At 37.3% G+C, this 15,862-nt stretch overlaps 1 protein-coding gene across 2 annotated transcripts in view; it reads right to left on the reverse strand.

Moving 5' to 3' along the window:
* SLX4IP (SLX4 interacting protein) overlaps positions 1 to 15,862 on the reverse strand; it is an 81,570-nt gene that overhangs the window by 12,877 nt on the left and 52,831 nt on the right. The window contains exons 6-7 of one of the 2 annotated variants that reach the window (XM_035552840.2): positions 6,377 to 6,454; positions 3,675 to 3,763 (exon numbers count right to left, since the gene is read on the reverse strand). The exons of the other annotated variant lie outside the window; for it this stretch is intronic. Coding sequence (XP_035408733.1) covers positions 3,675 to 3,763; positions 6,377 to 6,454 — 167 coding nt within the window. The remainder of the gene's footprint in view (positions 1 to 3,674; positions 3,764 to 6,376; positions 6,455 to 15,862) is intronic. 2 annotated transcript variants of the gene reach the window in all.

Here is a 15,862-nt window from a genome sequence, read left to right on the forward strand (position 1 = left end):
GCAAATTGCTCCTGCCTGAAAAAATGGGTTTCCTTTTCATTCTACGTTCCAACAGTCATACTGTTGCAGCAGTGCATACTCTGATATTAAGTTTCATGTTAATTACAGCTAAGAGTACATGTTTTCATGAGAGGACCAGAAGCTTCTTCCCAGCATAATCAAAATCCACGCAAATTATGTCACCTGTACTCTCATAATACTAGTTTTAATAAAAGAAAATTCTGTAATGTGCATAAAGTATGTCAAAATGACAATTCATAAAATCAGACATGCATGAAGATGATGAAATGGGTTGTTTTTATTTCACTCTCGAAGATTTAAAAAGCACAGGGCATACCTTTAGCATTTTTCTTTTTCTACTGTACCTATTTTTTGTTTTTGTTTTATTTTGTTTTGTTTTTAAGAGGAATATTCTGTTTGGAAAACAGTTTTAATTTTTCTATAATTTTCTCTGCAACTTAACAAGGCTCAGTGGAACCTTGAGATCTTTTTGATCAAACCAGGATCTCCTACTATCCACTTTATTTTCTGATTTCATATGAATAATAATTTCAAATTTCTGTCATTAGCTTAACCTCCTTCATGCTTTCCCTACAACTGCTTCCTCTCATAGATTCCAGCATAAAGCTGATGTGGTGGTTATCAATGAATACTCCATTGTTAGCACATTTTTAAATGCCCACAAGCCTCCAATAAGCCTTCCACACATTTCCATTTCCACTGTTTCTTCAGATAACCTATTTCCAATTTTCCATTTTAGCTACATAATAATCATGAAAACGTCGTCATTTTTACAGAGATGACTAATCTCTCTAGAGCTCTTTTATTTCCTTGGGTTTCCTCTTCTGCCATGTTCCCAAAGCCGTCTTCTTTTTCAAGATAAAACTATTCAAGATTACAAACATAGTTTTGCAAAACAGGAAACAATGGCTTTATGTTTATACTTAGCATTAATCAGCCCAGCTATTCTTCCATCTTCTCCTTACGACTTCCAATTTGCTTATGTATTTTCAATAACTTGCTCTGTTTCTTTAGACAAGATTTCCCTTCTTCCAAAATGGTAACTACTGCCTGCAGCCTGTTTCTTAAATATGACCACAGGAACACCCACTTCTAAACAGATTTTAGAAAATAGAAAATTAAATATCAATAGATTTTCTTCATTTTATTTCAACTGTACTCCTTAGAAGTGCTCTCATATCTTCAATTAATTTAAACTGCTTTAGCTAATTTGACAGAGACTGCCTAAGCCACCTTTTCCTTGGTCTTACAGGATGCATCGCAGAAGGCTTCAAATTGCTTTTCTCAGCAATTGATGCTAAGGTTTGTGCTTGCAAATATCTCAAAAGCAATCTAATTATGAACTTTCCCAAGACGTAGGATATAAGAATTTATTTTTTTTTATCTGGCTAGAACTCCTGGCATTCTTGATTTAATCATTCTCTATTCCAGGAGAAACAAAATAGCTTAAAAGACAGTGAAAAGGCATGCTGAAGATAGATGAAAAAAGAGTTGCAATAAGTGAAAGAAATACGTATCAGGCTGACATAAAATTGGTTCAAAGTAATTGGAAAGGAAGGCATTGAGCCTGACTTGTCTTGACAGAGCTCAGGAAAGAATGTTTGACCCAAACCATAAAACTGCATAAAAGTAGTTGTAAAACAAAAACGAAAATTGTTAAGCCTTGACTAAGTCAATCGCAATGACAATAAGCAACACTGAAATGTGACAAAGTCTCCATTAACACAGAGTCAACTGCTTTTATAAAACACAGATAGACCCTCAAACCAAGGGTGTAAGCTGATTAAACAATTAAAAGAACTCGAATACAACATTATGAAATGATTCAAACCCAAACAACATACAGAGGAAAACAAAACAGATGCCTCATTTTTAGCCCATGACAGAATACACTGGAGTCTATCAACAGAAAGGTCTTCTGGGTGGTCTTTCGCAGTCTACTTTGGAGTTCAAGCACACTCAGGGCTAAATTGCATAGGGAAAAGCACACAGTGCAGATCCTTAGTCTTTGCTTCTGGAGTGACAAAAACCTGAAATTATCCCTCAGTGGCAACCAAACACCCTCCCAGTTTGGCAAAGCACTGAACAGTCTAGGTGTGTCTAGGACACACCTGGTGTTAACATGCTGTAGAAGTATTGGGTCAACAAAACAGTCTGCAGTGGATCCTTTAAGTTAGTATGGCAAGAGTTAAGACGATTCTCAAAAACATTTGCTGGGGGTGTGTTCCCTTTTTGTTAGTTCTTCAAATCAGCGATAATGGCTTAGGGATAGCTTTATCTTATTCTCTCCTACCAGCACACCACACTGACCGTGCCAGCCAGCTCTGTGTGCACCTCTTGTATCTGTAAGTAAAGCAAACTCCCAAGGCTTTATTATTGTTTAGGGTATGATCCCACAGATATTTGTTTGTTCTTTCACTGTTGTTTTTAAACACAAAAATGTTTAAAATCCCTTTTTAAACAACTAGGATTTTCCATAGATCCAATGGAATTTTCAAATAGTCAAGCTGAAGTCCGTATTGTTTTATTTTTCATTTACCTTCTTACTACACAGTCATGTGAAATAAACTAAAAAAAAAAACTTTAATCTGTTATTTTATGGAAAGAAAAACAAAACAAAATACACATACTAAAGGACAGAACTTGATATCTCGTAAGAGCTACTTAAACAAGAAAGAAATAATTATTTCTTACTCAAAATGCTAAGACAGGATTTTCTACTTAAAGCATCTAAATAGTTTTTCAAGATGATACTGAGAAAGTAATAACTTTCCAAAACAGCAAAATCCTTCTAAAGTTATATTTTTTTCTGTGAAAGAGAAAAACATTTCCTTGATCCTTTATCTTTTAATGATATTTACCAGTTTAAGAATCAAGATAATATGCATTTAGTATAAGAAATACAAATCTGCTTGATATGAAAAAAATACTAAGTACAATGTTTAGAGTGGTTTTTTTTTTTTTTTTTTAAGATGTCAAGTATATTTTAACATATCTAACAGCAACTAATAAAACATACATAGAGCTCAGCATGTAATGCTGACTTATTGTGAGCACAGAAGAGACTGCCTGCCATATAGCAGGCCACCTGGGTCAATGTGAACACTCCTGAGACAATCAGCAGTTAACTGCAGCATAAAATTCATAAGCCTTTGACCCTGATAAAGCCTTCAAGATGAAATATTTAAGCAGAATTGTTTATGGTATTTAACTACACACCAGTGCCTTTTTCTCCATAAATGCTTGGGGATTTTTTTTTTTTCCCCAACAGGGCTAGCACTGATCCATTTGAGTTGTTTTGCAGAACAAGTGCTAAGAAAACATACAAGAAAGCCACTGACATTAGAAACTGACCCATTATAATCTTGGAAAGTAAAGTATTACAAGGACAAAATACAAAGGAAAAAAGAGATCCGTAAAACAAGGTGCCTTATGCGACTCAGAAAATGCTGAGCTTCCAGAAATCCCCATTCTCGTCTGCTTCAGACAGTTACTTCAGAATGTCCTTTTGAATACTCTGGACCAACTGTTAATGGGAGATTTTGGTTCCAAGATAACATTCACAAAGACGCAAATAATTACAACTACATATAAACATTCATCTTACCACTGTAAAACAAACCAGAAAAATTATAGAACAGTTTTGTACATACCAATGCACCCTCTTCACATGTCCAAGCACTTGGATTAAATTCAAGTTTACTGACACAAACTACAAATTTGTCTGGAAACACACGTAGCTCTGTGCAAAAAGAATCGAAAAGAAGATTGTAAAAACTAAACTCATATTCTGACATGTATGCATTTTATTTTTGTAAAGAAAAGATGGTGTAAATGGCGCACTAACTCAATTCATGCACTCCACTGCTTGCTTACTTCTTTTCAGGATCACATCACTGATTTTTTTTGCTTTTTATATCATTAAAAATAAAATCAATAAGTCAGTTTAGTTCCCAAGAGGACAGTCACAGCTGCAAATTAGTCCAACCACACCTCTGAACAACTATACTAGACAGAACCAAGAGAAAAAACACTTCACAACGATTTCTTTTGTGCTATTCTGGTGATTAGTCTTTTCATAGCAAAAGCTACAAATTGTGTTTGTAATACAGCACAACATATTCAATCAGTACTTGATATAAAAACTCAGCATAAGACCAAGTCTTTCCAACGCTGACTACAGTGATTTTGAAGTCACTAAATAAATTAGTTAACTGTTAACGAATTACATATTTTACTCAAGATCCCATGGTTTGTTGTGAATACACCCAAGTTGCTAGTTACAGAGGATTGAAAATGGAAGGGTTCTCAGATTAGAACAGACCAAGCATAGCTTTATTCAGCCCCTATAAATGCTATGCAAAGAGGAAAGCTGGATACTTTATTTGACATATCTGGTAATTTCCAGATTAACACCTTCATATTTTCACCTGAATTTTTTCTCACTTTCTTTCTTAAGGCAATTACTAGATTTTAAAGTTTGCTGTACTTCAGAAACAAGTCACAACACCCTATTTTCTGGGACAGGAAGACACAGCATGCAGAAAGATACCCAGGCAGTTGACCTCAGAGATTTTGGTAGAATATCTCCACATAATGAACTGAGTATACTCAGGATGTACATAATTCACCAGTGCGGGTCACTCATGTGGGCAACTGCCTCTCTAGAAGGCAGTGCTCCTTCACCACCAGCACGTGTCCAATAGTATCTGACAAACCATTCCAAGTGCTTACCAGCATTGGCTTTGCTAGAGTAATCACTATGAAAGATGGGGGTGTTAAAACTGATTACCTTGTACTTGCCTTTGGTTGAAAAAGCGTACACAGAGACCTCAGACGCATCTTTGTTGGCAAAACTACTTGTTAAGCTACTGTAACTGGATAAAGAGTATGATGAACTGTTCAGAAATACCAGCTCTGTAGGCAAAACTGTTTCCAAGGAAATATTCATGCTGTGCTTTATGACCAGACTGCTGTTTCTCTGCTTGTATCCTCACGACGTGAGAAGCCACCCCAAAAGTTCTTGTACAATGGCTTTCAAACTGACACAGACCGCTTCCAAATGAGATACAAAAGAAAAGCTGGACAGCCATTGCAAGGACTGAATTTGCTGTGTGTGTTTCCAATAATCATCACTTTGTAAAGTTTACTTTGGATACTGAGACACCATTTACAGTATGCAACATTCTTTTTCTGTTGGCCCAATGTCCATTTTTTGTTTGTGAAACTATAGATGTATCTTACAGAAAAGAGACATTGGTATCAAATTATTTTGTGAGGCTATGTTTTATTCTGGTATTTATTGGCAGTGAAACCCAGCAGAATGAAGCTCCTCTCTTGCTAGAAACTTTGTGTAGAAGAAACGTTTGACTACAGAATCAAAGCCTTTCTTTTTAGCAGCACTAGTACAGCAAGTTCATTCCAGTTAGAAACTTTTATTGTCATATTTTATGACAATCTCACTTGCTGGTTAACAAAATGAAAGTATCTTTAGGCACAATGATATTTGAATGACACGTTAAAAAGGCCCGAATTTAATATACAGAAAACAATGCAGTGTTGAGACACTAATGCACAATCTATTGTTCCAGGAGACAGGGGGAACAAGTTTGATGAAACATTTAAAATCAACACTGCAATGGATTAAAAACAGTTGGTATTTGAAGAGATTTAAACACTGATGAATCCAATGAATTCCTATAAAAATATGAAATACCTTCAAATATCCATTCAAGTAGTCAATATTTTTAAAGGAACCTGAAAAATTTATTTTACTTTTATTTTATTTAACATGAAAAGCTCAACACAAAGGGCAGTGATCATTACAGCTCCTCTTTATTGCTGTTGGCAGGACAGGATTGATATCACTTCCTTACAGAGCATCTTGGCTTGAGAAGACATGAAAAAAGATCTGGTCCAATGACATCACCTAAGTTGAGGTTTTATAGCACTGAGCCGAATGAAAGCTTTTTCTTGCATACACTTGTACTACACAGTTGATGTCACAAGACACTCAAGCAATAATGAAGTGATTCATACTGCAACCTCTGGTTGATTCACCCTGCAGAGACTCAGTAAAATGCTGAGTCTCATCAACTTACAGAATTTGGTGTGGCTTAGCTGATCACCCTGGGGGCAAGGTATACAAAAATTTAAAATTAAGTTAAAAAAAAATCCATCATATGGTAAGAAACACCTCTCATTTTTCAGCAAACATCCTCTTGAGAAAAAAAGTCAAGCTCTCAAACAGATCTTGATTAAGCAGACCAAAATTTAACAACTATTAGTTTGCATCCTTTTTTTCCTCCATTTTTAACAAAATTCTAAGTAATATTATTAGAAAATGATTTCTTACCACGATAATGTTCCCCTACAGCACAACGGAGATTAACCCATCTCTTCATAAAATAGGCAGTAATGTGAAAACTGTTGGCTGCAACATAAAACAAAGAGATAATAATAATAAGTGTAAAGGTATATCAGGCATTTTGGTCTCAAAGTGTTGCACATCTACAAAGATAAGATTGGTTGAAAGAAGCTGCAGCTCAAGAAAACATAACTTTAAAGAAATATTTCAAAAAGAAACTGCTCGTATTGAAATCTCAAGAAATTACTACCTGGAACAGGAGAAAAAAAATCTAAACAACCTACTAAACTTCAAGTTCTGGTACACAACCACAGAAACATAGTTAAGTCAATTATTTGATCACAGTTGCTATCCACTTAATAAGCTACTGTCCCAGTCATTAGTCCACAAGGCTAGACTCCTAGTTACTGCTATGTTTTCATTCATATTCTACACGAAAACTACAGGTAACCCTTTATTTAACTGCATTTAACTACTTTCTGGAGAAAGACAACATGCTGAAAGCTGATACAAAAAATTCCGGCTATAAAAAAAAAAGCCGGCTATAAAAATCCACAAGAGGCCTAATTACCTCCACTTGCATTGAATTAAGTGAGAAATACATACATTTAGACTCCTCGGTATCTACAAGCACACAGAGCTAGCCTGGCTGCCCCAGCAATACCTGTAATGTACACAGAGGTTTCTTCAGTTTCCATTCCTGAGAATGACAGAAATCCTTGTGCACCAGGAGCATAAGAAAAGGACAGAAAGGATTATATTACAGCAAAGGGACTCCAAGACTAGAGCTAAGGAAATCAGCTTTTACTTTTGTTCTACTTTAATTCCCAAATGACCCTGGGTAAATCAGGACTTGATTCATAAAGGTATTTAGCAACTTAACTCCCACTGAAATTGAAAGAAGTTAGAACCTGTGACTCCTCCTCCTATGTCTCCTCTATAGTCTCTCCTTACACCTCAGTAAAATGAATTTGCAAAAGGCAATTAATGACATTTCCCCTAACTCTGATGGGTTCTGCAATACTTATAATAGTGCTCTTTCCAAGACAGTCAGCTACCCTAGGTGCAATTACCACAGGAGTTCAAAAATCAAGTGCTACTGCTGTTCTTCTCCCCAAACATTTAACAGGATGTAAGGGAAGCCCATACGCTCCTGTCCCAATCCCTGGAGCGAGTGCTAAAGCACATCATATTCCTAAATATAAAACAAAAAATGCATGCCCTCTCCTGCAGTCTGTAGCTCTCCTACTTGTACTCCAGATCTCCCAGAGCTCACCATGAAGTGCTGCTCAGCATCACCCCTCATTAAGAACTATAGGTATTGATCATAATCAATCCCTTTGAAATTTATCAGCCATCTTTTTTCCTTCCCCGCAGGAAGATACTGAAAATTTGACTTCCTGTTAAAGATCAAGTCAAGATTCGACAAGTTAAGCCATCCTTTGAAAATGATGAGTGCTAGAGAAAAAATTGGATGTAATCCACCACCTTTATTAACTGAATATTTATGAACACAATTAAAGAAAATTACTTTTAGCAATTTCCAGTTTGGCATCCATAATTCTTTAACATTATTGGTAGGATTAGCCAAATCAAGGAATTTGCCCTTCACGTAAATAAGTTATCAGTGTGATGATAGCATTTCCACTGTGATCTCTATAATGCCAAAAAAAGTAACATTCACAGAAGTACAACTCTCCAAACAAATTTCCAAAACCAGGAATAGGAGTCTTTCCACCTCCGTGTATCTGAAAAATTTTATTTTTCTTGAGAAGCAATAGAAATGAAAAAAGTGTGAATCTTATGCTTTTACACAGAGAAGAGCACAATACTTCATTCATGAAATTCTTTTAAGAATCAGGTGACACATACATCTGTTTATTTGTCTTGCTATCCTGGTATTCTCTGAGAGGTTATGCATTTAATCATATTTGATTGACTAATGGCCTAACAAAGTTTCAAATTCTTCTTTAAGACCTTTAATTCAGCCAGTTACTGTTCCCTGGAGCAGAACACGTACCTCCAATCTATCAAAATATATGCATAAGAGATGCAGAGAGCTTCACACTATTTTTGCAGTGTCAGCTCAGGTCTGACAGTATTATAGAGCCCTCATGGGGAACTGGCAATATGCTCTGCCTGGAGGGACTAACACTAGAGAAGAATTTTTGTTTCCATGACTATTTGCTGCTTGACTTTGCTGAAAAAGCCAAAAGAGATGATTTGCTGTTACTTATTGCTAGCAGTAGAAAAAAAAGTTTAAGATGCATTGCATTTAAAATACCTATATTTTGAAACTATCCCACAGCTATGCTTACCAAATGTTTTGAAACCCTCTTGTATGCAACATCTAATCCAACCCATAAAGTCAGCTCGAGTTCGTAAACTTCCCAGTATTAAAATTGTCAGGATTATTGCAGAACTATAAAAACTGTGATATCGTCTTTCTGCTTCCTGCAAGAGAAATATATTATCCAATTAACCACTCTGCTTCAAGGAAGAAGCAGCTAAAAAGTAAGCCCCACAAGGGCACCTTATCTCACAACCTCATGCACCTTGCAGGTGTTGTTTTTTTTGTTTTGTTTTGTTTTTTTTAAAATTTTCTACACAGTTACTCCGCATGAGTCTCAATCTGCTCTCAGATTTCAGATTCAGACTTGTCCACCATCAACGCTGTTTATATACTAGCATATGCTGATGTTGATTTAGGGCAAGCTATGAATTATGCTCCAGGAAAGAAAGCCAGTGTATATTCTGCGAGCACCAAAAGCTGCTCGTCATGCTGTCTGTAAGGAGGGACCAAGTGAGATGTACCAAATAATCCAGCATTAACTCCTTTTAAGCACACTGTAGAAGGTTTACCCTCAAGCTACAAAGGACTCTTGCAGCCAGTAAGAGAGAAATTTCACAGATCTTGGGATCAGCAAATCTACTCAGCCTAACCTTCAGGTTCCTCTTCATCATATAATGCAGACACAGCTCCATTTTGTAGATTACCAACAGAGAAGCAGAAATATAAATTTTGTTAGTGGTCTGGAGTTTTTTTTCCTTCTCAACTGTGCACCTAAAACATCAGATCCCAGTTCCAAAAACCAAACTAACAAGCTAAACCAAACCAAAACTCTGGAGCCCCCAGATGTGACTGAATAAAAGTAATTCTAGAAAAGCCACGGCTCACTCTCAGCTGTAACATGCACCAGCGAGTGCTGCCTTTTAGGGGAACGGTAATTTGCCCTGCCTGTTATATTTCATAGTCCCGAGACGCTGAGAGGAAGTATCAGACACTGACTCTGTGCTGTAAAACTATCCAGCACCACTTGTTTGCCGAAGGAGTTAGAGCCAAGCTGCCTTGAGCTTCCAGCAGGCTGCCAAGAGGCGGCTGTGGTACAGCGTCCAGCAGCGGGAAGCCCTCTCCCACGGCTATTTGAGCCCGCTCATCTGGAGCCTGGGAAAATGCCTCTGAGCCACTGACTTATCTGGAGGAGCCTGGCAGGTGTTCACCTCCCAGCAGAATCGGGCACCTGCACGGCTCCACAACCAACTTGGGGCAAGTCTTTGCCAAAGCCACAGCTCGGGCCTGAGGAGGATGATTGCCCCCCGAAAGCTTCCATATCTGAGAGGCACCAATTTCTCATTGCACAGGGGTTTTACACCAGCTTTAAACACAAATAACAATAAATAAAACATTTTTTTCTCCTAGCCTAGGCATTTCATGTTTCTAACAGGTTATCCTTGTCTAGGACTGCCTCTGTTCATAAAGTAAGATCACAGATACTGTCAACATATGTTAAAGTAAGATGAATTTCTTTGGTTACAACTTGAAAATAAATATATAGGTGCATTAGGCTTTCTGAAACACTGTATTGTACGTTTAAAAATCTACATTTTGCTTATGCTAGATTAATTATTCCATGCAAATTAAGCTATTCGAGTAATAATGTTTACAGTATATAGAGCTTTTCATCTTCAAAGTGCTCTACAGACATATTATTACACCGCTTTTTAGCGGTCATATTTCTCCTCTTAAAATTATTCACCACCAAATCCAAATTCCTCATCGTTTGTAAACTTAGAAAAAAACACTTTTATTCTAAACCTAATGTTGATTCTGCATGTTTTCTCTCCCAGAAGAAATTCATTTCTTCACACCATCTGCTCCAGGTCACTATTTCTAATTTAGATGAGATTCAAAACCAAATGTTGCATGTAAATTTAAGTCTAAGTCTAGGGTAAGCTAGGGGCAACAGAATGGCAGTGAACAACACAAGAAGCCACCAAGACTTCCTGAGCCTTTTCTGGTGTTCTGAATGGGTACGGGATTTCCAGGGCACTATCTCAGATCACACACACAAAAAGTACCAGCTTCATGTGTAACAACAACAAGCGTAACTGATCTTCATCTAATGCAAATTTTTATACAGCAGATAACCAATGGGTTCAGACCAACTTATACAGCTGAGGATGTCAGCCAGTCTGTCTTTCCATACATTCTCCCTTCGGTCTAAAAATTTTTTAATTATTTTTAAAATTTTCATTATTTCAAGTGATAATTACATGAAGTACACTGGAAAACATGTAATAAAAAACTTCAAAAAGCCCTTTTTTCCTGTTTTTAATACTTAAGAAAAGATACATTTTGGCCTTTAGATTTATATACAATAAACGTGGCCTAAAAGAAAAGCCTGGGTACAGTACTGACTATATATACATGTATGTGTGTGTGCATACGTGCATGTCAGGAAGAGCTAGGGTAAGCTAAGAGGCATTAATGCAGCACTGCAGGCGCTATTCTCCATGCACAAAAACAAAGCACTCCTCCCTTATGGTTCTACCAATTGCTCCCTTGCGTTGCAAATATGCAGGGTCTGATCTTGATAACTCACGTATCTGCAAATAAATTCAATGATGTAGTTTTCTTCTATATTTTCCAGGGTGCCTTACAGCCTGTTTTAACCAAGTACAGGCAAAAATTGATTATTGATTTTTTTTTCTCCTTATTTTCCTTTTCACAATTTTGTCAGTATTAGCACTATTCTTCTAGTCACTAAATCTTCTGAAAACAGGCTATTTGTTAACACATATAGGTAGAAGATCTATCTCATCAAGGATTTGGGAGCAAGATTTGGCTCCTATCAGGAAACAGGGCCCCTGCTGGATGGAGTAAAGAAAGCTTCGAATTAATCTGATCATGACAGGAAGAGATATGCCTAGCAGAATCCTTTTTGCTATTGGAACACAGATTTTTGGACATGGCGCGGTATCTAAAACCTTCAGTCCATGAGCCATTAGCAGCAAAACTGGACTGATGAAACCAAAGAGCAGGGTTGTAAGGCTCTCCTCTAGCAGGGAAGGGGAGGAATTCACTCTAACTTCGGAGCTATGCTGAGCAAACTGGATCCAGTATAAGGCGTTTTTTGGCCTGCTTGTCATGGGTATTCTGGAGAGAAGAACTGAAAAGAAAACAAGTGTCAGACCATCCGGCTGCAAGGTGAGAAATGCATCTGATGGAGACCCTCAGAACATGCCAGCTCTGAAGGTGAAAAACATACCTTCCCCTCACTAAAACTTGAGGTGGAAAGGCAGACTGATCCAATCCTGGAGAGCAGCTTTCTCACAACCCATTCATAATGTAACAGCAATAATAGCTAGCACCACCTGCCAATGCATTCAAGCAGATAAAGTAGAGCCATATATTTGAAGGTCAGTGTACCATTACCACAGACAATTGTTTTCTAATAGGAGACAAGATTTGATTTCACCCTTTCGTTGATCTCAGACTTAATGATCATATTATTTATTGCACATGACAGACTTCAACACATGAACCAAAAGCTGCTTGTGAATCCTCAATGTTCTGAGCATATAAACAGTATTCCAGGGGAATGCACGTGCCTGAAGCTCTTTAACCACTGGAACAAGCCTGACAGCTGAGGAGGAGTAAGGCATCTGTCAGTGCGAGCCAAAAGGCAGGAAGAACTGAAAAGTAAGCCCTCTGGTAAATGCTGTGACACAAGTCAGCAGCAGAGGAGAATCTCAAGTCTTTTCAAAGCAGCTATATTGCCTTGAAGGAGCAGCTTAGTCAAAAACTGTCTGATGCCACATTTGCACATACTGTACATTCAGCATCATGCTGAGCATCTCCCCCAGACTAGCTAGACACCGCTGCATCCGAATCAAGCAGTGTCACATACTTACATCACTGAATTCCTAGCAGTGATAAAAGTAAGCCTGCCTGTAGAAGGTAGCTTCTAGCTAAAATGAAACAGCCTCGGTGACGGTGACAAGTCTGACTTACAGGGTGCAAGGGAATGCACAGAGTGGCCTTTAAAGCATGAGTCACTTTTTAAAAATACGTCCTTTCAGCCTGTCTCTGCCCTTGAAGATATCCATGAACTTCATGAAAATTTTTGATGCTATGAAATACTTGAGAGGGAGGATTTTGTTTTCTGAATGCCATGAATCTCTACGAAACAAAATCACATCTAGAAAAAAAAAAACAACTAAAACGTGAATATGAGACTTTCAGAATTTATCAAACATGACTGGTTCCCCTTATTGTTCATTAGAACAACATTATTGTAGGTGCCAATGCTATGATGTTAAAAGACTCTCAAATAAAGGCAAGCAAACCTTTCACAAGTTTCCAGGCTCTTTCCCCTTTCCTCCCCCAGTAATAGGAAATAACTTCTGCAAAACCTTCTTCCCCAAGAGGAAAAGGTTTTAACCCTATATCTCCCACAGCTGACAAAGACTTTCATCTTCTATCAACAACAAGGTCTTTAGGCAAGGGTCACTAAAATGTCAGGAACAAGTTTTGAACATGTGGAGAAATGTATGTTGTATCACACTGCTACAAAACCTATGGGTCTGGTGAAAAAAAGAGTCGGCCTCTGGAGGCATGGTGGGAGGGCATAAGGGGAAAGAAAAGCCAGTAGCAGGTATCTTCTGCAGAACTTTAAAAAAGATGGCATGAAATGTGGAAAGGTGGTTTCTGCAAAGCTGATCCTGATACACAGCAGCAGTCAACATTGTCTTTTTTATTATTATTATTACTTTTTCTCTCCATACTCCTATTAGCTGCCCAGTGGATCTAAGAGGTAGATGTTGATTGATTGTCATGACCCCTCTCTTCTTCTGCCCTATCATCTCAAGCACACTCCAAAAGCAAGTGAGTTGGAAGAAATGCCTGTGAACTTGAACCAGCATACATTTCACAGAGTTGTCTGAACAAAGCATGTTGTGCCAGGGGTTCACAGGTTCTTCTCTGTTCACACAACTGATTCTTTAGGTTTTTAACATCTCAGAATAGAAGGAAATTCTGTAGCATGGCAAATAGTTGGAAAGCCAACACAATGAAGCCTTCTGTATTTTCTTTTTTTTTTTTTTTTTTTTAATGCTAGCAAGTGGACCGTAATTAAGCCAGCTGCTGAAAGGCTCTACTTCAAAATAATCCTCAAAATCCACTCCAATGCAAAGAGGATACCACGGATACCACCAAAAGGACCAAGCCTGACCAAAGATTGTGATCACCTGATCAGTGCCACTCAGCTCTGGCAGTGAAGCAGGTGCCAGTTGTCATGCAAGGAGCTGGCACCTGACCTCAAAAGGCTCTGTAGCAAGCTGCTCAATTAAGCTTACTCAAAAGGACAGCATTATAAGGGACCACCTGAATTGTGCAGCTCAATCTCTTGTAGTCACTGGCATCAGCACACCACATACTAAGTGCCCAAAGGTGCATAGGACATCCTCTTTCTCAGTATTCAACAGCAAATGCAAAATGACCAAAGAACATGAGCCTATCAGGTGCCATGGAAATACAACAAAAAAAGAACAGACAACCATTGCCCATACCCTATGACACACACACACAAAAAAAAAACAACAAATATTTTAATTAAAAAAGTACCAGAAAGATGCTCTGCAAACAAATACAGGACTGTTGCCTTCTATTTTGTCTCTAAAGCAAGCTTTGCCACTTAAACAACTTTGTTTTCCACAGATGCATATACAGAATATTGCAATGTAGAATGTTTCTCCCTGGATAACCGTTCTTTACTGTGCATTAGAATATCTCAAATCCTCTTACCACATCCACAATGCACATTCAAGATTGCACTCAATTTTTTTTCCCTTCTCAATTAAGAATCATTACTAATTGCTGCACTACTAAATTTTAATTTACTTCCATATGTTTTTTCACTAAATTAAGGCCAAGGCCCTGCAAAGCTTGGCCAGCGTAGTTTTGTTCATGTTCTGTCACTTGTGCCTTTGTAGTCAATGGAAATAATTCAGTGTGTATAATAAACAATTTACCTCGCACCTTGACTGACGATGGCTAAACCTATAGAATCAAATACACACAACTGCTCTCATTGAACTATTTACATAAGAAGAGTGTGCATGACTTTTTTTTCCAGGAATTGGACTTCTATCTCTACCTGGATGGATTTCTGAGAAGCCTTCTAAAAATTTTCCAAATACAAATAAACCCACAAGAATGTTTGCAATTTAAGAAGCTGTATTTTCTCTCTTTTTCATATGATAATGAAACTTCAGAACAAAAGGACATAAAGGAGAGTATTATTGTGTAATATGGTAATAAGGAAAGTTGAAAAGAAGCTCATGTTCATATTTAACCATCAAATTACACCCACAATTACTTCCAGCTATAATGAAACTACAAAGGACAAAGTTCAACACGTATCTATAATGATTTTTTTTTTTCTTAAGATGTAGTGTCCATTTCTGTTTTTGTTGGACTGCTGGTTATTGTTTGGGAACTCAGACTTTTACGGAGTGCAAGGGTTAAAGATGTGTAAAACAGATTTTCTCACAGTTTAAAGAGAGCAAAACAACACATTTAGGAAACCAGACAGCGAACAGGTCAAAACGTTACACTTCCAGGTCAAACTTCTGGTTGCAATTAAGTAAATTCCTCCAAACGTTTCTAGGGAAATCATATTTCTTTTAGGTTTTAATTCAAATCCCTACTCTTTCTTGCTTACATTGCAAGCAAAATAGTATTGCTCTCTTTAGAAAGAGTCAATAGAAAGTACCTACTTTTTCTTTTTTTTCTTCCCCTTTTTAAATTAAAGGAACCTGATGTCATCTCAATATAAAAATCAAATAGTTATTTTTTCATCTCATTTAACATACAGTTGAACTAATTTTAAAAAGGCAGAAGAGACTATCACACCTAGGTCATTTTTAAAGAGAGTCTTTCTTCTGCCCTTAGGAATATTTCTCTTTTCATCCACTTTCATTATTTACAATTTCATAATTGTATTTTATTATTTTTAAATAAAGAATCAAGCTATTCTTCCTTCCCATGCAGTTAGTTATAAGAGAAACCTTCAAACCTAAGATGCTGCAAACACATCCCTGCTAAAACAGCTCTGCAAATCTCAGCAATTCCTATTACTGCTCAACAAGACCACTTATGACTACAAAACTGAATCTATGCCCCAGTAGCAC

Source organism: Cygnus atratus, chromosome 3, assembly GCF_013377495.2.
Source record: "Cygnus atratus isolate AKBS03 ecotype Queensland, Australia chromosome 3, CAtr_DNAZoo_HiC_assembly, whole genome shotgun sequence".
In the NCBI taxonomy this organism is placed as follows: domain Eukaryota; kingdom Metazoa; phylum Chordata; class Aves; order Anseriformes; family Anatidae; genus Cygnus; species Cygnus atratus.